The sequence below is a fragment of the Scylla paramamosain genome, chromosome 27 (assembly GCF_035594125.1).
Source record: "Scylla paramamosain isolate STU-SP2022 chromosome 27, ASM3559412v1, whole genome shotgun sequence".
Lineage (NCBI taxonomy): Eukaryota > Metazoa > Arthropoda > Malacostraca > Decapoda > Portunidae > Scylla > Scylla paramamosain.
In genome coordinates this window covers 9494984-9519197 of record NC_087177.1, presented here as the reverse complement: position 1 = coordinate 9519197, position 24214 = coordinate 9494984, and the positions used below count along the sequence as shown (strand labels likewise).

The window sequence follows — 24214 nt, the reverse complement described above, 5'->3', positions numbered from 1 at the left end:
CGAAATGTGTGTATGGGGGAGAAGTTTTAAAGTTTTTGATTCATCTAAGACACAAGGAAGCATCTGTCTCCAAGTTTGGTTTGTGTTTTTAGAAGGAATGATGAAAATCTTAGTGAGGCTGGGTGCAGGGAGGAGGGGAGCGCCTTTGGAGAAACCTTAGTAGAGGGAAGTTATGGGATGACTGGATGACTGGATGGCAGGATGGATGGTGCCTCGAGACCTGGTGGCTTTAGTTTAAGCTTAAACTTCAGCAGGACTTTGAGTGAAAAAGTACTGGAGAGAGAGAGAGAGAGAGAGAGAGAGAGAGAGAGAGAGAGAGAGAGAGAGAGAGAGAGAGAGAGAGAGAGAGAGAGAGAGAGAGAGAGAGAGAGAGGTTTGATATGATTATACCTAAAAGTAGAAATCTAGTCCAGTTGCACATGTTTATCAGAAGATTCTAAAATCCCATTAAAAAAAAGACAGAAGACGAACATTATGAAAGAAAAAATAGGGTAGAATAAGATATAATCGATGCTGTGTTTATGTATACACGTGGAATTAATTATTTTATTGGAATTCATTATTAATCTTCTTGTTGATGTGCTCTGGGGAAATAAGAAGTGTGTTACTCTGAGAATGAAAAAAAGCTACAATACTTTAATATAATAAATGTTAAAGGTTTTTATTTCACAGGAATCTTTAAGTTTTTAAGTATCTTACTGAATTTATTAAGTTATCTTCCTTTTCCTTTCCTTCCTTCTCCTTCTCCTTCCTTCTCCTTCTCCTTCTCCTTTTCCTTCTCCTCCTCCACCATAGTTCACTCACAATTTTTACTTCAGATTTTGATGTTTTATATTCCCTCTTAATCGCTCATATATATCTTCTTTTCCCAAGCGCTTTCCTTCCCTCCCTCCTTCCCCACTTTTCCTCCCCACTTACCTCCCTCCCGTCCCTTCCCTCCACTCCTTGGTCCTTCTCATTATCTCTTGACCTTCCTCTTTCATTTCACTTCATCCTCCACAGCCACAGCAGGTCCACAGCGTGATTTATCGGCCGGTGTGTGCATTATGAAGTAAGTAATGGGAGGGAAGTGGCAATGGCAGGACAGGGAAAGAGGGAGAGAAAGGGAGGAGGGAGGGAGAGTAAGGGAGGGAAGGCATTTGATTAAGTTCTTTCTTCCTCACTCTCTTTCTTTCTTTCTTTTGATAATTTCCTGGTTCATTGATTACTTTTTCTTACATTCTTTCTTTTTTTTCTTTTTTGCTGGTGTTCGTTATTTATACGTCAGGGTTTTCTTTGTCGTGTCTTTATTTTCCTTTTATTTTCTTGCTATTCAGTCCATTCTTTGTTTTCTTTTGTTTTCTTTTTTTTATTTATGGGTTTATTAAATGGATTTTCTGACTTTTTTTTCATACGTCGAGACTTTCCGTATTGTTCCTCCTGATTTTTTTTTCCTTTCATATTCCCCTCTTGTGTCCTTCCTTCTTTCTTTCTTTCAGTCTTTGTGTCTTTTCATAATTTTGTGGTTCATTTATTGATCTTTCTCCCATTTTCATCCTTTCATTCTTTTTTTTCTATTCATTCTTCAAGAGTTTTTTTTTTTTTTTTTGTTCGATCCTCAAGTGATTTTTCGTATTTTCTTCCCTCTTCTTTTCAAGTTATGCATCTACTATTACGTATATAGCTACTTACTATTGTGTATTTTGCTTCTTAAATTTTATTACTACTATTATTTCATTTACTTTTCCTTTTGTTTTTTTTATTAATTCTTTTGATTCCTACTCGCATTTCTGGAATTCTTTTACTTGTAGGATTTTTGGGTCCTTCCTCCCTGCCTTCGGGGTGTCATTTGAGCGACGGTCGCCTTGGACATTTCACTCCATACCCCTTTCCTTCTCCCTTCCCTCTCCCCTTTCTTCTTCCTTCTCCTTTTCCTTTCCCTCCCCACCCACCGTTTCCTGCCTCTAATAGTGCCCATTTTATGTTGGTTGCTGTCCAGTCTTCCCTTCTTTCCTCCTCCTCCTCCTCCTCCTCTTCCTCTTCCTCGTCGTTCACCTATCTTCCTCTATTTCTCTTCCTTCCTAAGTATTCTTTTACTTTTTCCTCCCTCTCCATTCTTCTTGCCATCCAGTGACTCTCCTCCTCTTACTCACTCTCACCTCACTCTCTTTCCTCAACTCTCATGATGGATTTCTCTCTTTTCTCTCCCTCTCTCTTTACACTTTCTATGACCACCAAAAGCTTCACTCTGTTTCCGGTTTCCTTTCTCTCCTTTCTGCTTTTCTCTTTTTATTTCTATGTATTTCTCAGCTCTCTCTTCCACCTATATTTTAATTTCTTTCTGCTCCGTCAGTTCATTATTTTATTTACTCACCTCTTTCTTCTGTATCGCTTCCGTTCTCCCCATAATCCCTCTTCAACTCTTCCACCTCCTCCTCCTCTTTCCAACCCGTTAATTCCCTCCTGCCCTCCGTCCCTCCCTCCACTCCCTACCCCGTTGTGCTACATCGGGGCCTCTTCATTCTCCTCTCATCAATTACCTGTAAAAGATGCTCTCATATCCCGCTCATATCCCCTCCTTGACTCTCTTTATAAGCAGGGGAGAGTGTTGTCCCAGCCCGCCTCCTCCCGCGATGGGTTTTGTGAGCGATAAACTCAAGATGACTATTTTTTGGGGAAGACCTAGCATGAAAGGAGGTTTTTAATTAGTTCTCGGAAGGAAAAACATTACAGAGGGAGGAGGTTTCTTGTCACGAAGTATATATTAAAGGGGACTGTAGTTTTGCTTCCATGCATGTCTAGTGGTGTGTTAGGATTTGATTACAGGTGAGGGCAGGTGAGGCTGTGGGTTTTTGGATGCTGTCAGGTGTGTTTAGGTCTCGTGGAGGGAATACAGGTGTGTGGTTAACGTTCCTGCCGCCGTGCGTGTCTCCCGGCCAGCCGCGTTCCTGTGAGGGGGCGGCTGAAGGGGCGTGTGAGGGGAGGGGATGTCGGTGTGACGGTCCGTGCTCGCCTGTAGTGCCCGGCCGTGGTTGCTTCGCGGCGCGTGTTTGTGTTGCACAGAGTCATGTTCGTACAATTTTTGCTTTTCTCCTGGCATCGATTTTGTCCGTGTGTGTGTGTGTGTGTGTGTGTGTGTGTGTGTGTGTGTGTGTGTGTGTGTGTGTGTGTGTGTGTGTGTATATGTGTGTGTGTGTGTTTTATTTTCATGAGTTAAAGCGTTTCCTTGCATGTTTCTTTTCCAGCCTGTGCGTGTAGAATTTTGCACGTATGAATAGAAGTATAATTCAATATTTACTCCCCTTCCCCCAAATGCCTATACACATGTGTACTAACCTCACTTACATACATAGATTCCTCACATGCACACTCCTTCACGACGAGCAGGACAAGATGTATAAGTAGTGATGAGTGTCTACCTATCGTCAGTCACCCCCAGCAGGGCCCTGAGGTGTGCGGGGGTGCCATCAAGCACGGAGCCTCAGGTAACAATGGTTGGTGGACGGCTTCCCTTGGGGCTTTATTCTTGACTTCCTGCTTAAAGGTTACGATGCGGACGTAAAATGTTGCTCCCGGGACGCTGGTAATTTTTAGAACCCCACGCCCTTCCTGACCCTCCCGACCCACTCACTCCTGTGCTCCCTCACGCTTTTCCTCTCCCAACTTTACCCTTCCTTTCTTCTCCTTCACCCTATTTTTTTCCCCCTCTCTTTATACCCTTTCCTCCTTCCCTTCTCCATTCTTTCTTTCCTTCTTCCCGTTTCTTCTTCACTCTTCCCCTTCATTCGTTCCACTTCCTCTTCACTCTTCCCCTTCATTCGTTCCTCTTCCCTTCACTCTTCACTCTCCCTTCACCCTTTCCCCTGCACCTCCCCACCCCTGCCACTCAAGATCCCTGTCAAATAATTCCCTGCTACTAAATTCTTTGCAACTCCATTCTCTATTACTTCATTTCCTTCCACTCCACTCCCTGCCACTTTATTGCCTACCACTCAGCTCCCTGTTATTCCACCCCTGCCAACTTTCTCTGTCTTTTATATCTCCTGCCAATCCTCCACACGTGTCTTTCCTCTGTCTCCCCAACACTCATTCCATTCCCTGCCTCTCCATTCGCTACCAGTCTACCCTTACCATGCTACCCTTTCTTTTTATTCAACGCAATTCTTACCTCTGCTTCATATCTTCCTGTCCTCTGCTTTCCAACCCTGTCATTTCATCCCTGCTATCTCTCTATTCACTATTCCCTATCTTATTATTTTCTCTTCTCCCCTTTTTTTTTTTTTTTTTTCCCTCGACCATTCACCCCCTGTTCTTCTTCCCGTCCCTTGCCATTTCCGCCTGTCATTCTGCCCTTGCCGCCTTGTCCCCCTGGTAATCCGTCCGTTGTCTCCAAGATCTTCACTGTCAAAACCTGTCCTGCGCCGTCTCGTGTCCCCAGAGAGTGCAGTGTCGGGGATGAGGGAAGAGAGGGCGAGGGGGAGGCCTGACTGTCTGCCTGTTAATTACCTACCCATGTTGGATACGAAATGATATTGCTTTGTCCTTGTGTGTGTGTGTGTGTGTGTGTGTGTGTGTGTGTGTGTGTGTGTGTGCGTGCAAGAGATACGTGGTTGTCATACCCACTGATACAAAATATTAAGGGAAACATAAAAACATAAGGGAAACTGCAAGAAGCCATCAGGCCTACTCGTGGCAGTCCCTGTATTAAACATATCTACGTATTTCCACCTATGTATAACTCTTGTAGTATGGAGAATCTGTTTACAGGTTATAATTCTCACAGTATCACCTGTAGGATTATTCACGAAATTCGATAAACATATAACTAGTTTGTGGTGAAAAGTTTCCTAATATTTAATTGACTTGTGTGTATTGGTATAAAGACGCGGTATGATGATAGACTACAGATGTATATACAATGGATAAATATATGAACGGACAAATAAATAAACCTACATTAGCTTAAGGTAGCGCTGGGGAAGGAATGACAGAAGGAAGGAAGGAAGGGAGAAAAGAAGTGAGAAAGGAAAGAAGAGAGGAAGGAAGGAAGGGAAGAAGGAAGGAAGGAAAGGAAGAAAGAGAGAAAGGAAGGAAGAAAGAGAATGAGAGAAAGAAAGAAGGAAATATAAGATAAAAATAGTCAAATACAACAATAACCACCTCCTGATACGATAGCAAAGCCATTAGATAATACACAAGAATTTACTACACTTTCTGAAATCTCATACAGATAGGCATAACAGGCATATTGTATGATAGGAAATAGGATTGTCAGGTATCGTTTTAAGGATCTAGTTTAGCCAATTATAGTGTGTAAAATTGCTGTGGTCAGGTTAGGTTAGGTCAGGTTAGGGTAAGTTAGGTTGGTTAGGTTAGATTAGGATAGGTTAAGTTAGGTTATTTATCTTTCTATCTATCTGTATGTATGTGTGGAGGTAGTAGTGGTGGTGGTGGTGGTGGTGCATTATTTTCTGAGAGCCAACAGCTGCTTCTCGTGGGATTAAATCGAGGTTATATTATCGCGTGTCCCTTCGTGGAATCAGTGGAGGTTACGTGTTATTATTGCCTGAGCTGATTCCCTTCCATGCTTCCCTCAGTCGTAAGCCGCACCGGTACCGCGAAATGGGCGTAACTCACCACGTTCCTCGAATCTCAGTACTGTACGTGGCTTCAATTTCTGCTTCGAATCATGTGTCGCTCGTCCGTGTGATTCATTATGGCAAGTAGTTAGTGCGGTGACATTTCTCCTTCTTTCCTTCTTTCTTTCTCTCATTCCCTTTCTTCCTTCCTTTATCTCTTTCTTCCTTTCCTTCCTTCCTTCTTCCCTTCCTTCCTTCTTCTCTTCTTTCCTTTCTCACTTCTTTTCTCCCTTCCTTCCTTCCTTCCTTCATTCCTTCCCCAGCGCTACCTTAAGCTAATCGACTAAGGTATATGTGAATCCCAGCCAATCACTGGCGATCTTTCAATCTCCAACCAATCACGTTAGAGCTTACTGTTCACCTGACCAATCACGAGCCCACGCTGGTGTCCCGCTGCTGGTCGCCATGGCAACGCGCGACGCTACCTAGACAGTCAGCTGATGTAAGGGATTATTTTTTTCTTTTTTTCTTCCTTTCATTCTTCTTTTCGTTCGTTCGTTCGTTCTGTCCTTTTGTTTCTTATCCTTTCTTTCAACCTGTCTGTCTGTCTGTGTGTCTGTTTCTCTCTTTTGCTTTAGTTTCTTGCTACCTATTTTTGCATTCTCTCTCTCTCTCTCTCTCTCTCTCTCCTCTCTCTCTCTCTCTCTCTCTCTCTCTCTCTCTCTCTCTCTCTCTCTCTCTCTCTCTCTCTCTCTCATGATGAAGATGTAGTATTACCGCAGTGTGTGTGTGTGTGTGTGTGTGTGTGTGTGTGTGTGTGTGTGTGTTCGTCCGTGTATGCATTTACAACAAAAGTAAAGCTAAAAGTAAGTCTGTAGTTTCAAGTTTAAATCAAAATTGGAAACCACATACCCGTCCTCTTCTAAATATTACAGACAGGCTCACATACACTTCTATAACCTACAGAGAAAAGAAAAAGAGATAGAAGGGGAGGAAATATACAAGTAAGTCAGGAATCCCAGCCTCGTGTACACTTCTATAACTCACAAGAAGAAGAAGGGAGAGGAGGGGAGACAGTAATAGAAGGGAAATAGAAGGAAAGGTAATATAGCTCAGGAATAAAACCCTCCCAGTCACTCCCAGTCACTTCTCCCTACCGCAAGAAGGTCACAGTGGCTCAGAACGCGCGCACAATGACAGTGGAGGAGAATGGATGGCGGGTAAGTGCTGGCCAGTGACCCTTTATATCACATCTGCTTCACCAGCAACTCTTTTCTGGAGAATTTCATCCCTTGCATTACTGGAAGTGGAATTGGTGCGGGTGTTGATGATGGTTGAGGTGTGGTTTTTTTTTTTCATGGTTGGTTGATATGATTGATTTGAGAGTATGGCTTGAATGTAGTTGTAAGAAGAGTCGTATTATATCAGTTGATTAATTGTGGCTTGTTTTAATCTAGGATGTCAAAGTAATGGAGTTATTCCCACCTACATCCACACCCACACACACACACACACACACACACACACACACACACACACACACACACACACACACACACACACACACACACACACACACACACACACACACACACTTCAATAACCCGAAAAAAAATATTCAGTTTTTTCCACCACTTTTGCTATGGCGTGGACGGGACGTGGGTGGGTGTGGAGCGAGATGCGATAAATGACCATTGGGAAAAGTTTGGTGTGAGTAACTCCATACCCGGGCCGCGGAGTGGAAAGGTTTAGTGGCCCGGTGGGAGTGTCGCCTGAGTTTTGATGTGCAACGTGTGGTGTGTGGTGTGTGTTGTGTGGTGTGTGTTACGTGGTGTGTAGTGTGTGTTACGTGGTGTGTAGTGTGTGTTACGTGGTGTGTGGTGTGTGTTGTGTGGTGTGTGTTGTGTGTTGTGTGGTGTGTGTTACGTCGTGTGTGTGTGTGTGTGTGTGTGTGTGTGTGGATGGCAGCGTCGCGCCGCCATCCACTTGTCACGCGGCGCGCCACACCTTGTTATGGGAGGGCCTGCGATTGATGGCAGGTCATTATGGTCGCCCCTTCTTGTTCAAGGGACGCGTTTATCACACACCTGTGCAGAAGGCAGCCCACGCAGGCCGCTGTGACACGCCCGTACAGTCGTATCGACACTCTAATACGTATGGAACCCCACCAAAATGGTCACATGTGAAAAATAACCCACGAGAACATTTCCCTGTCGCCATACAATATTCAGACTGATGGATTTATGAAAGCGCCTCCCCTCACTCTTTCCTCGCTGCCGCTGCTCACCTTGTCCACTTGTGCCTTGCTGTGCTCTCACTCTCTCTCCCTCACTCCTCCCTTCCCTTGCCTACAGTCCCTTCTTTCACTTTTCCCCTCTTCTCCTTTCTGTTCCCTTCTCAGTCCCGTACTTAAATCAAACAGCCTAATTAGAACCAAAAGATATGTTGGTGCTTGAAATTCATTTGCATACGCCTGTGTATTGAAATTCACTTGTATTCACCTGTATTTATTTGTATTTGTAATTACTTGAAACAGCTCCCTATTCTCCCTATTCTACCTACCCTTATGCCCCTTAACTTTCTTACACTACCCTTTACTTTCCTTCCAATTCCTTTACTAGAACCTATCCCCCTTTCTTCTCTCTTAATCCATACCACCGCACCAGCACCACTACCAGCAGCAGCAGCAGTTGTCACGAATCTAAACACCTGGCGTGACGCTGGTCGATGGACGAGCTCGAGCGTTCTCCTCACCTGTCTCGGGTCTTGGGAACACGCCTCCATGGTTGAGGATTAAGTGTGTGTGTGTGTGTGTGTGTGTGTGTGTGTGTGTGTGCTTTTGTTTGCTATTTTTTAATTGTTGTTAGTTGTTCTGCATTTTTTTATATTGACTTATTGGAAGTTGTGTAATTTACTCTTCGTTCGTGATTGCTTCCAGTTTCATTCACTGACTCATTCACTCCAGTTTGCTTGCTTGCTTTTCGTGTAGGCGTTCTTCTTTTTTTATCATATATATGACTGAACTATGACGTGCAGAGAAATAATTGTTAATGGTAAATGTATTCATCACGCAAACACACACACACACACACACACACACACACACACACACACACACACACACACACAATTACTGTCCCCATCTTCCCCCGACTGTCTATCATCATTCCAACTTTCCCTCCTCTTTCCCATCCACCCTCAGCTCTTGCCCCATGCGATAAAATTTCTGTCTTTCCCTCCTCTATGTTTTATATATTCCCCCCTTCCCTTTTTCCCCCCCTCCTCTCCCCTCTCTATCTTTTATCCTCGGGTTCACTCCTTTTTCTTTCATACATCACGCGGTTTCATTTCCCCCTTCCCTCATTCTCTCTCTCTCTCTCTCTCTCTCTCTCTCTCTCTCTCTCTCTCTCTCTCTCTCTCTCTCTCTCTCTCTCTCTCTCTCTCTCTCTCTCTCTCTCTCTCTCTCTCTCTCTCTCCGTGTCCCCTCGCTCCCCTCAACTGTTCTAGCTACACTCATCGTCACTGCCTTCCCTTCCTCGTCGTGTCCTGAAACCCTCACCATCAGCCTTTATTTGTCCCCGTCCTTCATGGCATCCCCGTTGTTTCATCTTTACCACGTTTACCCTTGCAAGTCATCCTCACTTCCCTCCCTTACTTCACTAACCCGCACTTTCTGTATTTCTGCTATTTCTTCTTATTTTCTGTCTCTTTCTACGTCTTTCTTTTTCTTCCTCTTTTTGTCCGCCATTCATAAGTGTGAGTTATTTTCTGGTTGTGTGTGTGTGTGTGTGTGTGTGTGTGTGTGTGTGTGTGTGTGTGTGTGTGTGTGTGTCTGTTTTCTCGTCTTCTCTCGTTCTCTATCTCTTTTTTTTTTTTTTTTGCTTCTTTTCTCTTATTCTCCTTTTCTATTTCTTCCTCACTCATCAGAATTCTTTCTTTTTCTCTTCTCTAGTTCCCTCCTTTTTTACCTTTCTCTTACTCTTAACTTACTTATATTCTCTCTCTCTCTCTCTCTCTCTCTCTCTCTCTCTCTCTCTCTCTCTCTCTCTCTCTCTCTCTCTCTCTCTCTCTCTCTCTCTCTCTCTCTCTCTCTCTCTCTCTCTCTCTCTCTCTCACCACAACCTTCGATCTCTCTACCCCTCCCTTTCCCTTCCCCGACTCGCCCCCTCCACCACCCTTACCTGAGTTTCATCACCCTGACCAGGCCACGTGACCCTGACCCAACACTCCCCGACACCCGCAACTCAGGCTTAGGTCAGGCTAGCGTGGTCACGAGGGCACACAGCGTCACGCACATAAAGACAGACTCACAGCACGCGCGCACACGCGCGCGCACACACACACACACACACACACACACACACACACACACACACACACACACACACACACACACACACACACACACACACACACACACACACACACACACACACACACACACACACACACACACACACATAAACACGTAAACAAAAAAAAGCGTAAGTGTATAGAGGGAGTAGCATAATGCGAATGAGGTCTTGTTAAGGTAGGTGTCTGTCGTAGCTAGGTTGGTATAGTGTCTGATTGCGATGCGAAAAGTCACGAGTTCGAATCCTCTCCACTGCTGGTCTTAACTGTTTCATTGCGATATGTACCAATTCACAGTATTAGACCCTCACTCCAAGAACTTCAAAACAATTACAGGAAAGAAAAAGGGATTGAAAGAGTAGTTTTCTCAGATTGTTTGAATAGAAAGAAGTGTCAGCTTAAGAGGCCTAAGAGAAAAACTGAAGACCATGACCTAAGAACCGATACAAACAGGAAACAGATCACAAAAAATAAACGAAAATAAAAAATATCAGAGTGGTTTGTAATTAAAGAAAGATGTATTAAGTAGCAGTGGGAAAAAGGGGGTTACCGGGTAGCTAGGACTGGGTGAACTTGGCTAAGTAAAACCAGGACAACCTTTCTCCATGTGCCGAGGACAAGGAAAGGTGACGCTACCTACCCTATGTCAGTGATTAAGTACAACATCTCTTTAAGTCACGTACATAAATATATTGATGGATAGATCAAACATAGGAGCGCAAGGACATAAGAACACAGCAGAAGGCCAGTGTTGACCTACACATGGCATTTCATGAATACCAAAAAACTTTGCATCTGATATTGTCATTCATATATTTATCCGATATCCTCCTAAAACTATTGCCAGTACACCCAACATGTTCCTGCTGAATAGAGAAATAAAAAGATACAAAGATAGATAAGTATATAGATAAATTACTTAATTCGCCACAGAATCATAGAGTAGCTAAATTTTATGGTGTAATAATAAAGCGAGGGTTGAGTTTATTAATATAAAACAAATGAATGTGCACGAGCGGGAATGCACGCGCGCGCGCACACACACACACACACACACACACACACACACACACACACACACACACACACACACACACACACACACACACACACACACACACACACACACACACACACACACACACACACACTATTCTATTATATTCTTTTTATATTTTATTTCTATCAAAATTCTTTGTAAACGGCAGCTTAGTGAACACCTACAACCATTTTTTGTACATTTGACTGGCCTCCTTCAAAGGTAAACAAAATTCTCTCTCTCTCTCTCTCTCTCTCTCTTCTCTCTCTCTCTCTCTCTCTCTCTTCCTCCTCTCTCCTCTTCTCTCTCTCTCTCTCTCTCTCTCTCTCTCTCTCTCTCTCTCTCTCTCTCTCTCATTCCTATTCCTTTTCCCTTCCCTCACTCCCCTCCCCTCACACCCTCCGTCCCTTCCCTATCCTTGCCCTCCCTTCCTCCGTCCTTCCTCCGCTCCACCCTCCCTCCCCTCCCTGAGCAGACCTGCAATAGCGTGACCCTGAAGAGACGTGTAAGAAACTCGATAAAAAGAAATGCAAATCTTCCCAGGAAATAAAAATCTTCCCTTTGATGCGTTTCGTTCCTCAGCAGCAGCAGCAGCAGCAGCAGCAGCAGCAGCAGGTTTTTGTTTTATAATTCTCAATGAAATATATATAATAATTAAATTTTTAACAAGATGCGGCGACTCAGCTGCTCTGCTCAGGTCAGGACTGTGTTGAATCAAGGCCGTGTGTGTGGTGTGTGTGTGTGTGTGTGTGTGTGTGTGTGTGTGTGTGTGTGTGTGTGTGGTTTTGATTGGCGTTTGTAGTGGTGGTAGTTGTGATGGGAGAAGGATGAGTGAAGGAGGAGGAGGAGGAAGAGGAGGAGGAGGAGGAGAAGGAGGAGGAGGAGGAGGAGGAGGAGGAGGAGGAGGAGGAGGACGTAGACGTGCGTGGGTGTTGCAAAGGTCAGCAATGCGATACACAACGAGTGGCGCCACAAAAAGAGCCTCGGAGATGGCTTAGTGACCTGCGTTGAGAAATGAAACGCTATTTACGACTCAGCGAGGACAAAAGGCTGAAAGAAATTACACAGGAGGAAAAATATTTAAATGCACGTCTTTTTTTTATTGTTATCATTAAAAAGATATAAGGGAATAAACTGTACCTTGAAACTAAATCAATCATTTATCTTTCTAATTATTTGCTTATTTGTTTTGTCTGTTGTGTAATTTGTTCTTGTTTGTTTCTTGTTGTATCAGTTTGAGTGTTCGTGTTTGTATGAATCTCCCTGTGGCTATGTCTCTTGTCTGTCTGCTTCTCTGCCTGTCAACGTCCTATTTTAACTTTCCTTCTTGTTGAGGGAATGGTTGAGTGGCTTCTTCTCTGTTTAAGTGAGTGAGTGACTATCTGTTTGTTTGTCTGTCTGTCTGTTTGAGTGACTGAGTACCTGGCTAGCTGTATGTCTGTCTGTTTGTGTGGTTAAGCTACTGAATAACTCATTGAGTTGCTGTTTGTTTGATAAATTGGACTATGAGTAACTTCTGCTTCTGTTTATGCTTCTCTTTTTCTTTATAAGTTCTTTGGAGAGGATAATACTTTACTTCTTCTCGGTGTGCCTAATTTCTGTACTTCTTACATTCTTTCTTTCTTTCTTTTTTTTCTTTCTTTCTTTCCTGTTAGACAACTGGACTTTGAGCTATATACTACTTCTGGTCCTGTTTCTTTATATATATATATATATATATATATATATATATATATATATATATATATATATATATATATATATATATATATATATACTATATATATATATATATATATATATATATATATATATATATATACTTTTTTTTTCCCCTGGCGGGAGAGAGTGTTGTGCCTATCCCAGTCTACATGTTGTATGCTTTTTTTATTTCCTTCCTTCCTCCCTTTCTCTCTTTCTTTCATGCATTTTTTCTTTTCTTTCCCATTTGTCTTCCTTCCTTTCTTTCTTTCATTCATTCTTTATTTTGTTTTAATTTGGTTTTCTTTTCTTTTTTATTTATTTACTTTTTTCGTTCATTCTTTCATTCATTCTTCCTTTCTCTCATATTCGACAATCAGCTACACATGTACACCTACTTTCACCGTCCTGTACCCTGCTCTCTTCGTAGCGAAAAGGTGCACTGAAATATTAGGACCAAGGTAGTAATTGGAGGCTATTTGGCATGCACAGTAAGAAAAAGAGACCTAAAAAGTGTACACACACACACATACACACACGCACGCACGCACGCACGCACGCACACGCACACACACACACACACACACACACACACACACACACACACACACACACACACACACACACACACACACACACACACACACACACACACACACACACACACACACACACACACACACACACACACACACACACACACACACACACACACACACACACACACACACACACACACACACACACACACACACACACACACAGTCCCCCTCCCATTGTAGTAGTCACTTGTAAAAAAAATAATATTCCACGCACACACGCCAATACGAGTGTATTTTTTTTTTATTCATGTATCAGGGAGGTCAGCAAAGGGCGAGAGAGAGAGAGAGAGAGAGAGAGAGAGAGAGAGAGAGAGAGAGAGAGAGAGAGAGAGAGAGAGAGAGAGAGAGAGAGAGAGAGAGAGAGAGAGAGAGAGAGAGATAATAAGCAGAAGCCAGAAAAATGTGTAAAAAATTAAGGAAAGTAGGGAAGTATTAATCAGAAAATTAGAGATAAGCCCACTCATGTCCTGCCACACTTACTACCCTTCCCTTCAATACTCACTCCTCTGACCTCCTTAAAATCCATCAGTTACCAAGCTACATAAGGCGATTGCCAGCAGATTAGAGGACTTAAGAACAGAGAGAGAGAGAGAGAGAGAGAGAGAGAGAGAGGGAGAGAGAGAGAGAGAGAGAGAGAAATATTGAACATACTAGACGGAGTGGAAATAAGATCAGTATGCTCGACTATTGGTCATTATTGTACCTTCTCTCTCTTCTTCCCTCTTCTCCTCCCTCTGCCTCTCCTTCCTGGCCGACTAAAAGGCAGGAAGGAAGTAGCGGCCAGTGAGGCTTCTTCCTAATCCGGTAAAACACCTCCCGAACAGAGAGACTCAATGGTGGAAGTAATGATCGAGGCCATTGACTAACTTTTCTAATCTCAAAAAACTCATTCAGCCCGTCGTTAAACCTGGCCGACCTGAGGGTTTTGTCGCCAGCACGAGGGAAGGGAGAAAGGGATAAAGAGACCCAGAGAGAAAGGGTGGGATAAAAAATTAGCTTAATCAAGGGAAGTTCCGCCAAGGAGCTCATGCAGTAAGGGAGAGTCTCTGATAGGAAGGGTGTAAGGATTTAGTGATCTTGCGTGGGTTTCAGAAGAATGGATTAGATAAGGTGAGGTAGGTGAAGATAGCTTATGTGTAAATGACGCCTAAATTTAGATTACTTAGGGTGATTCCTTCAAGCCAGTTTCATTCAAATTAATTTTCCTCTCTGTTAAACTTCACTATATCCTAATTGAATCTAACCTAACCTAATTTAGTTCAACCTAAGTTAACGTAACTTAACAACCCAATATAACTTAAGCTAACCTAACCTAACTTAATCTATTTTAATCTAGTTCAACTTAATTTAACGTAATCTAACAATCTAGTTTCACCAACCAAACCGAACCAAACCTAACCTAACTAAAGCTGACATAACTTCACCTAACCCAACCTTAACCTTGTACATTATGGAAGGGATGACTCTAAGTAAAATCTTGTCTGTGGAATGTGCGTGACGGAAATTTATCTTGGGAAACTTCGGGTATAGCAGGTAGAATTATAATCGTGGTCAGAAATCGAGTAACTTGCATTTACTTCACAAGACACAATGGAGGTGAAACGAAAAAAAAGTTACTCCACTTATAATCTTTACTGAATTTCAACGCCCCACAACAAAAGGATCTCGTAGCAACCACCATATCTACTACTACTGCATAAATAGACCTCTTTAAGCTTCTCCTACGTACACAACACACAAGACAGAATCTCCACTAATTACCTGCAAACTTACTTCCTACTGTGGATGCTTTTATTCCTCCCGGGGATTTAAGCGGGGAAGTTAGTGCATTAGTGGTTGTTCCTGCCTCAAAAATGCACTCACCAGCTTCGTCGCGGAATGCCGTTTATGCGCCACTCGACGGAAGCTTTGCATGACTGGGATAAAAAGACCAAAACGAAAAAAAAGTCTTGCGTATAATAGCCAGATACCTTGGTCGTTAGTGTGACCTTTCTTTTTTTTGGTGTGTGTGTGTGTGTGTGTGTGTGTGTGTGTGTTGTGGGACATCGCCTGTGGAGAAGGAAGGGAGAAGAAAAGGCTGAAGACAAAGAGGAGGAGGACGAGGAGGAGGAGGAAGAAGAGAAAAAAGAAGAAACGTCATTAGAAGCAATGTAAAAAAAAAACAAGAAAAAAAAACAAGAGAGAGAAGGCTTAGGACTAAAGGAGGATGAAAGAAAAAGCAGAGAGAGAGAGAGAGAGAGAGAGAGAGAGAGAGAGAGAGAGAGAGAGAGAGAGAGAGAGAGAGAGGGAGAGAAAGATTAGGTGCTGGTTGCTCCTGACGATGATGGACCGAAGGGGAAATTTGGGAAGCGATTTACTCTTCCTGCACTTTGAGGGGACATAGATGGTGGTCAAGGTGCTGTGGTCATGGCGGCGCGGGAGTTGTAGGTCACGTGACAGTCGAAGGAAGAAAGTAATGGTCACCGAAAGAAAAGCAGTGGTCAGGTGCAAGGAAGTGAGAATTGAAGATTGTAACATTTTTGTGAAGCGTTTCGAAAGCTGAATGTCATCTTCAGTTATGTGAAATATATAGAAGATGATGAAAAAAAAGTAGAAGGACGAGAAGAAGAAGAAGGAGAAATAAGAGAAGAAAACAAGTAGAAGAAGAAAGTCACAAAATTAAACGGAAGGGGAGGAAAAGTTTAACCGAAGAAATTACTTGAAAACTCGGAGGAAAGTATATTATAATGAAAAATATCATTAATACCTAGCTTAATTATAATTCTCTTCTTTAATATGAGAAAGCTAAAAAAACAAGTGAGGCATACGAGTAAGAAAACATTTAGGAGCAAAATGAAAAGACACTTGCACCGTCCGTGGTTCAGATTCCTCGCTACTATGCATGCAGTGACCTCAGTTGACCTGCCTGACCGGCTCTGCTGCCCGGGGGAAGGTGTGGAAATGTTGTAGTATTGCTTCACGTGCATCGCTCACTCGCCTCGAAGCGTCACGAGTGGCTATGCATGTTTGCTGAATGTACGCGCCCAGCATGTGTTCAGTACGCCTTGTCACCTTGGGGTTTTATAAGTAATGAATAGCACAATAGAAAATACTCACTAAGAAATGACGTAACAAAGATTCCTTTTCTAGATAAGACTGAAGAGAGACAAAGAACTCCAAGAAAATAGTAGCGTCTTGTCACCATTTGAGTTATTTAAGTAATGAGTAATACAATTAGAAAAGACATGCACCGAAATTATACAAGTAACTAAGGTTCAGTTACTAAACAGACCTGGAGAGACAGAAAGAATCTTAAGGAAACAAGAAGGAAGCCAATATTTGTCCTGTAACTTCGTGTCACTTTAATACTATTTTAAGTAATGAATAACACAGTATTATTAAAGACATGTTGTAGTAAATAACGTAAGGAAGTGAGGTTCCATTCCTAGACAAACTAAAGTTCCAATCCCAGACAAATATAGGTTCTATTCTCGGACAAATTGAGGTTCCATTCCCAGACAAACTGAAGTTCCATTCCCAGACAAACTGAGGTTCAATTCCTAGCCAAACTGAGGCTCCATTCTCAGACAAAGCTGAAGCGACACAAAGAATCCTGAGAAAGCAAGAACGTACCCAACCTGTCCTCAGGTAATAGATAATGTAATCAACGGAAAGCCATGCACTAAGTAATGGCTTTGTGAATGAAAAAAAGTTTCCGTTCCAAGACAAAAGTTAGCAAAGCCAAAACCAAGAATGTATTTTTTAAAAATTCAGCAGCGTCTTGTCTCTTTCCTGGAATCATCTCAAGTAATGAATAATGCAATTGGAAAAATGTGCACTAAGAAATGGCTCGGTAGATTAAAAAGATTCTCTTCCAGGACAAAGCAACAGACTCAGATAGTGCTCAATATAGCGCCCTGTCACCGCATCCTGGAATTACATAAAAAAAAAGTAATGCATAATTGAATGAAAAATACGCATGTGCTGAGAAAGTGAAAATATGCATACACTGAGAAATAATACTAAAAATAGGAAAAAAGATCTATTCTAAGACAAAGACGGAGACAAAGAAAATCATGCAGAAATAACGGAGGCGCAGTGTGTAGGGTAGTTACTTGTCCCTTTAGTCTTGTGTAAGTAAGCAGTAGTCAGGATGCTAGTGTGAAATCATTAATGAGCTTTGAAGAAAAGATTGGACGAATTTATGAATAGGGATGATAGGTATAAATAAGCATATTTTATATAGAGACTGGCACGTATAGGCCTCATGGCTTCCTGGAGCTTCCCATTCGTATTCCTTATGTTATCATTTTCTCACCTCCGTGGAGTTACAGCAAGTTATATAAAACTGGAACATTCATGCATTAAGAATTTATATTTTAAGTAACAAAGATTTCAATTAAAAAGAAGACTAAACAGGAACAAGAAAATCTAAAATACAGAATCACGTAAAATCATGTATGAAAATGTGGTCAGTAGCGTCCTGTCGCCCACGTGGAATTATAGCAAATAAGTAATGGAAAATAAGAAAAAGCATGCACTAAGAAGTAACGTAAGAAAAATTCCACGTCCTGCATATCATTGTGTTGCCTCCACGCACTGAACTCGGGTAATAAATTATAGAAGGAAAAAATACACATGCTAAGAAATAACGTAAGTAACAAAGGTTTCATTCTAAGAACTGAACTGACACAAAGGAGTGACGTGCTTTACTAATGAATGATGTTTCAGGACGCGACGGGAGAAACACGAGGCGGTGAAGGAGACGTGGCGTTGAGGCGTGACAGACACACAGCACGTTAATTTGCACATTATTTTCACTTACATAGAATGCTTAAAAGTCTCACTAATTATTCCTTGGATAGAGGAGTAAAAGGAAATATAAGGAAATAAATGAAAAACGCAGAAAAAAAAAAACATTCTAAACTAAACCATTTCATAATTTACTTTTAATGCACATTTTTTTCCCAGTTCAAAATTTGTGTCATATTTACTAGACATTATTTTTTTTGTATCTTTTTCTGATTTTGCTATTTTTTTTTTTTTTTTTTGCTGTGCCATTCACTTTAGCACCTTTTTTTTTCTTATACCACTAATTCTTGTGTCATTTTTTGCTGTAAAATCAATTTCTATATCATTTTGTCTTTAACATATTTAGCTGTGTCATTTTTAACGCCAATTACATCCAAGTACCGTGAAAACAGGTAGTAGAGTGACGCAGACTGGCACGGTGCCACCAAAAGGAGAAAAATTAGGAAGACAAACTCAAGATGCGTACAGGATAAGCAAAGCGAGGCGAGATAGTGTTCATTTTGTTGCAATTCAAAAAGCTGTTAGTGTAATTTTGCCTTGGTGTGTGGGACTCCGGAGAGAATGGGGATGCAAAGAAATCATGGGTGTTCCTGTACCTCTTTCGCCATAGGACTTTGCTGTGGTCTTTTTGCTGTGTACTGTCACTCTCTTCGTGATTTTTTTTTTTCTAATCGACTATTCTCACTTTCATGGCCTTTTCGTGATTGTATTTTCTCCTCCGTCGTCTTATTTCTGATTGTATTATCTCTCTCATGGTCCTTTCCAGAGTGTATTCTCTCCCGTGGTCTTTCTCCTGCGTTCTTTTTCTTTGTTTCTTTTTTCCGGGCAGAATGATCTGTCCGTGGTCTTTTTTACTATATTTTTTCCCTTATTTTTTCCTGGCTGTATTCTCTCTCTGCCATGTTTTTGTGTTTTTTTTTTTTCTGGCTGTACTCTCTGTAAAAATTCTAAAAATCCTGCGTTTAAAGAATTTCTTTCAAAATTATAAAATTACAGATCATGAAAAGTAGAAGAATATTAGTATATAAAGTAAAATCAGTCAATTAAGTGTGCTTTTTTTTCTTTCCAAATTTATTTTAAATGTGAAATATGATTATTATGTACGCAACACTCCTAAGAACTTAAAAGAAAAGAATATTTTACATCAGTTTATTGTCTCTTCTTTAAGTAAAGTTTATATCTCTATTATCACACAAAAAATTTTGAGATTGAATTTTTTTTCCCTTTTTTTTTTCTAAGATCCGGCTATGGACTTTTCCCTGACTTTCTGTCATGGTCTTTATATCCTGACTGCATTCCCTCCTGCATGGTCTTTTCTTTTTAATGTATTCTCTCTTCGTTGTTTTTCTCCTAATTATTCTCGTCTTCCATGCTCCTTTTCTTGGCTGTACTTTTTTTTTTTCTCCCCTGCTGTGTTCTCTCATGGACTAATCATTTTCAACCTTCGAAAATAGTCCTTATGACAACCTAAAGGGTTCAAGAGTAAGAGTCTTGGACTTAGTATATGAAACGCATTTATACAAATTGGAGTTAGTATATGAAACGCATTTATACAAATTGGAGTCCGTATTTCTTCCCCAAGCTGCAGTGCGTCTGGCTGTTGTCACGTGATTTATACAGTCCTTTGGGGAACTATCTCGACCACAACTTTTGATAGTGAATTTATGCCCATAAGTGAGCGGCCAAACCGAACGCAACCATTCAAAACGCTGTTTGTCAAGAGGGGGACTTGTTTGCCGACCCATCTGTACCCGTGGCTCAGAGGTAAAGCCCTTGGATAATACGAGGAGATACATTGCTACGTGTTCGAATCCTGCCTGGTCCTCTGTTAGTAAGGAAAAGGGGAATGTATTAATTACTTCTATAACTCTAACTGAGAGGATATTTTAATTCAGAAGGAAACTATGGGTCTTCAGAGGCATGACCGAGAGAAAGAGAGAGAGAGAGAGAGAGAGAGAGAGAGAGAGAGAGAGAGAGAGAGAGAGAGAGAGAGAGAGAGAGAGAGAGGTTCGTATGGACAGTAAGTCGTCGTAGTAAATATTTTAAAACACTGAAGCGTGAGCGGTCTGTTGTTTTGCTTTTTTGTAACGTGTACATATATTTTTTCTCCACTTTATTCACGTCACCGGATAGACAGCGGCAGTTTGCGCTTTTAGCAACTTCCAGCTTGAAATTTTAACACAAGGACTGAATCAGATTAGGAACATGTAGCTTTAGCGAGGAGTGCACCACGCAGCTCCTACCTTTTACTTTCCCTTTGCTCTTCCTTTTGTTTCTCCGGCTTCGTCTCTTAATATACTCTGCTTCTCTGCTTCTCTTTCTCCTTCTTCCCTCTTTCTTTGTGCCTACTCGTTTGATATTTGTCTTTCGCCTGTTCGTGTTCCATCGAGTTCGCCGCACTTTCGTCTTTCCTTCGCTCACTGTACCTCTCACACACCTCTGCTACCTCTCGCACCTCTCACTTCTCTCCTCTCTCCTTCCATGAAATATTTCAGGAAATGTAACTTTGTTCCTCTTCTCTCTCTCTCTCTCTCTCTCTCTCTCTCTCTCTCTCTCTAAAACACAGGAGTGTCAAACTCATGGCCCGTGGGCCAAATGTGGCCCGCGGGAAGGTCTTAAGTGGCCCGCGAGGTGACAAGAGATTTTTCAACTCGAGTTACTATAATTGTTATAACAGAGGAAAATCTAACTAAACTATTTAGACGAGATATAATAACTTTTACCTTTTACCTCAATAATGTATTTTTGGTTCACCAGGATGACCAGCAAAATAAGTTGCAATCTTCAGTGTTGCCAATAAGTAATTACCAAATCTTTGATGGCCCTCAAGACCATAACTAAGTGCATAATTGGCCCTGGAAAGGATTTGAGTTTGACACCCCTGCTGCCTAACACTTTCATAAGCCTGATTTTCTCTCCTCCACACCTTTCCCCCAAACCACACCTAACCAGCGTGAAACACACCTGCCACTCACTCACGCACACACACACACACACACACACACACACACACACACACACACACACACACACACACACACACACACACATACACACGGACACGGACACGGACACGCACGGCAGGATACGGAGATTAAGGGAGGTCATGCGGCAATGTTTACGCTACTGACCACGCACGCGCCCACACACACACACACACACACACACACACACACACACACACACACACACAGACACAGGGGGCCACGCCTACACCGCAGTGAGGCCATCCGGTATCGTGTCTCCTGGTGATCTGCCACAGTACAGGTGATCACGCGAGGCAGGTGACACGCACGCACGCCTCCTCCTCCTCCTCTTCCTCCTCCTCCTTCTCCTCCTGTCATTCTCTCATTCACTAATATGTAAATAATATATATATCATCTTTCTCTTATTTAATTTCTTATCTTTATTTTTTGGAACGCCTTCTTTGATATATTGAGCCCATGTGTGAGTTTTGTTTTCATTCTGCTGCTGCGTGGGATAAATATTGAAACAGTGTTGTTATTTACCCTTGATTCTTCACCAAAATATATTGTCTGCAAAATATATTGTCTGGGGTGTTAGATTGGTTTATGTGGTCTCTTTTGGTCTGTACTGCTGTCCTGCCATGCTAAAATGAGGAAGTTTAGGCCAAATGGAGGATTCGAACTGACATCTATGTAGCAGAGACCTCTGGTTTCTCTCTCTTTTATCATCCCTTTGAAGATCAATAAAATTTATTCATTATTCCCATTTTGTCAGAATGAGAAAACGTGAAACGGGTACGTGGATGAGTGCGTTGAAGGAATGGCCTGTACAAAAAAAAAAAAAGCGATTCCAGAAAGAAGAGAAAAGGTGAAAAACAACCTAAAAAAAAAATATGATTGCCGTCAGCAGGATTCGAACCGATGTGTGGGTAGTTACTCGGTCGCCAGGTTTCTTTCGTCAGATTTGTAAATGTTTGGAACTGTGCGGCCATTTGACCTCAAGACCTCCCCGTAGAGTATTTTAGTGCTCTGATTTCATTTGTTGTCTGACCCCGCCGGTAGGTACTGCACTCACACCGCTTGTGCGAAAGGGGAGGGGGCATGTTCATCTTGTTTTTTTCTTGTCATTAATCTTAAACTGTGATATTGGATGGGACTTTCGTTAAGGCAATGAGCATAAGATCTGGTAGTACTGATTTTTCGCATATATATATATATACTCGTATATATATATATATATATATATATATATATATATATATATATATATATATATATATATATATATATATATATATATATATATATATATATATATATACACGCTATTTCTGATGCTATTGTTTTGTTTTTGGTTTCTGTTGCTAACGGTGGTATTTGTGAATTTAGTTTGTTTTGCTATTATTATCGCTACTATTTTTGCTGTTGCTGTTTCTGTTTCCCTTCTAAAATAAGGCGATTAAGAAAACGTTTTAAGATTTAAGCATCGTAAAAGGCAAATAAGAAGAATGCCTGGAAGAGTGGAACTTTCGTTCTGGGAATCGTTTTATTGCCATGAAACAAAAAAGTAAAGCATTTTCGTGTTTCTTTTTATTTTATTTCATTATTTCATTATTTCATTATTTATTTATTTATTTATTTTATTTTTTTATTTAATTTGATTTAATTTTTATTTTATTTATTTATTTATTTATTTATCTATTTTTATTTATTTTCTTGTTTTGTTTTTGTTTTTTTGTCAAATTCTTCCGTGTTTCTCACATGCCATATCGCATCCCCAGGAAAACAAGATAGAAATATACAAGTTAAAATAACATAACTTGATTCTCTTTACATCAATCATGGTGACTTTTTTTTTTCCGCGTACACAATATCATTTCTTATACAACTTTCTAGTCCAAAAATTCCAGCACGCCATCTTCCAGTGAGATTTTTCCCTTCTTCGTCTCATTTTTCATTCTGTATTATTTATTTCCGTGACATGTATTCCCTTAACATTAATTCTAGAGACGATTTTTTTTCCGCATACCATAGTTGGTTACGAGATGGAAGAGTGTGAGCTGCGTGGATGGAAGGTGAACACTACTCCCTCAGGAAACATTACGAGAGAGTAACGAATATCCTTGATACTTCCCTCTTGGAATAAATCTGGGACTGTCTTGGAGCCTCGTAACCGAGATACTTTTGGTACGAATTTGTTTACTGCATGTTTGTGAGTGAAGGAACAATCAAGGAAGGTGGTGGTGGTGGTGGTGGTGGTGGTGTTGAGGACCTGAGTACGTGCTGAAGTGTTGTGAGGGTGAGGTACTGTTTTGTTGTGGTGTAAGTGTTATTGAAAGTTATTGAAAGTTGAAAGTTTTATGTTTGTTTGTCGTGATCGTTTGGTTTGTATTAGTCTTTGTCGGATTGATGAGCTGCTGGATGTTATCTATTTTGTTTCGTTTGTCGATTTATAAGTAGCTCATTATTATTATTTACTGGTGAAGATGATGATGATGATGATGATGATGATGATGATGATGGTGATGATGATGATGATAATTATAATAATAATAATGATAATAATAATAATAATAATAATAATAATAATAATAATAATAATAATCATTCAGGTGCTCGTATCATAAATGCGGGACATTGTTGGACCGACCGAATGGAATAAATTAAGTCCACTGATCTGTAATATATTCTCCCACCAGCAACAACAGTACTCATTATAGCTGTAGTCACACCAAGTACAATCGATTCCACTCAGCTCTTTTACCATATTTCTCTCCCCCGGACAGCTTCCAGTAAACCGCGTGGTGTGGCCGCTTGATTTCCACACATATAAAAGCATAAGCAAAGCATTTTTATCAATAATTATGAAAGCTATTATGATGGAATAACTTATGATAATATATATATATATATATATATATATATATATATATATATATATATATATATATATATATATATATATATATATATATATATATATATATATATATATATATATATATATATATATATATATATATATATATATATATATATATATAATTGTTAATAGTAATGAATATTTACTTCAATACTTTGTATTTTGTCCGCATTTCTACGTATATGTAAAAGCTGTTAAGCTGTGATAACTCAAGTTATGGTACAGTATTACTACATTCATTTGTCTATGTGTATGTGAAGGAGAAGGCAAGTGTGACGAG

General features: G+C 40.9%; 1 protein-coding gene across 1 annotated transcript in view; it reads left to right on the top strand.

Moving 5' to 3' along the window:
- Nucleotides 1-23191, top strand: part of LOC135114156 (transcription factor SPT20 homolog) — a 177024-nt gene extending 153833 nt beyond the window's left edge. The window contains exon 5 of the mRNA XM_064029912.1: nt 23046-23191. Coding sequence (XP_063885982.1) covers nt 23046-23125 — 80 coding nt within the window. The 3' untranslated portion in view covers nt 23126-23191. The remainder of the gene's footprint in view (nt 1-23045) is intronic.
- The last annotated feature ends 1023 nt before the right edge of the window (nt 23192-24214 follow it).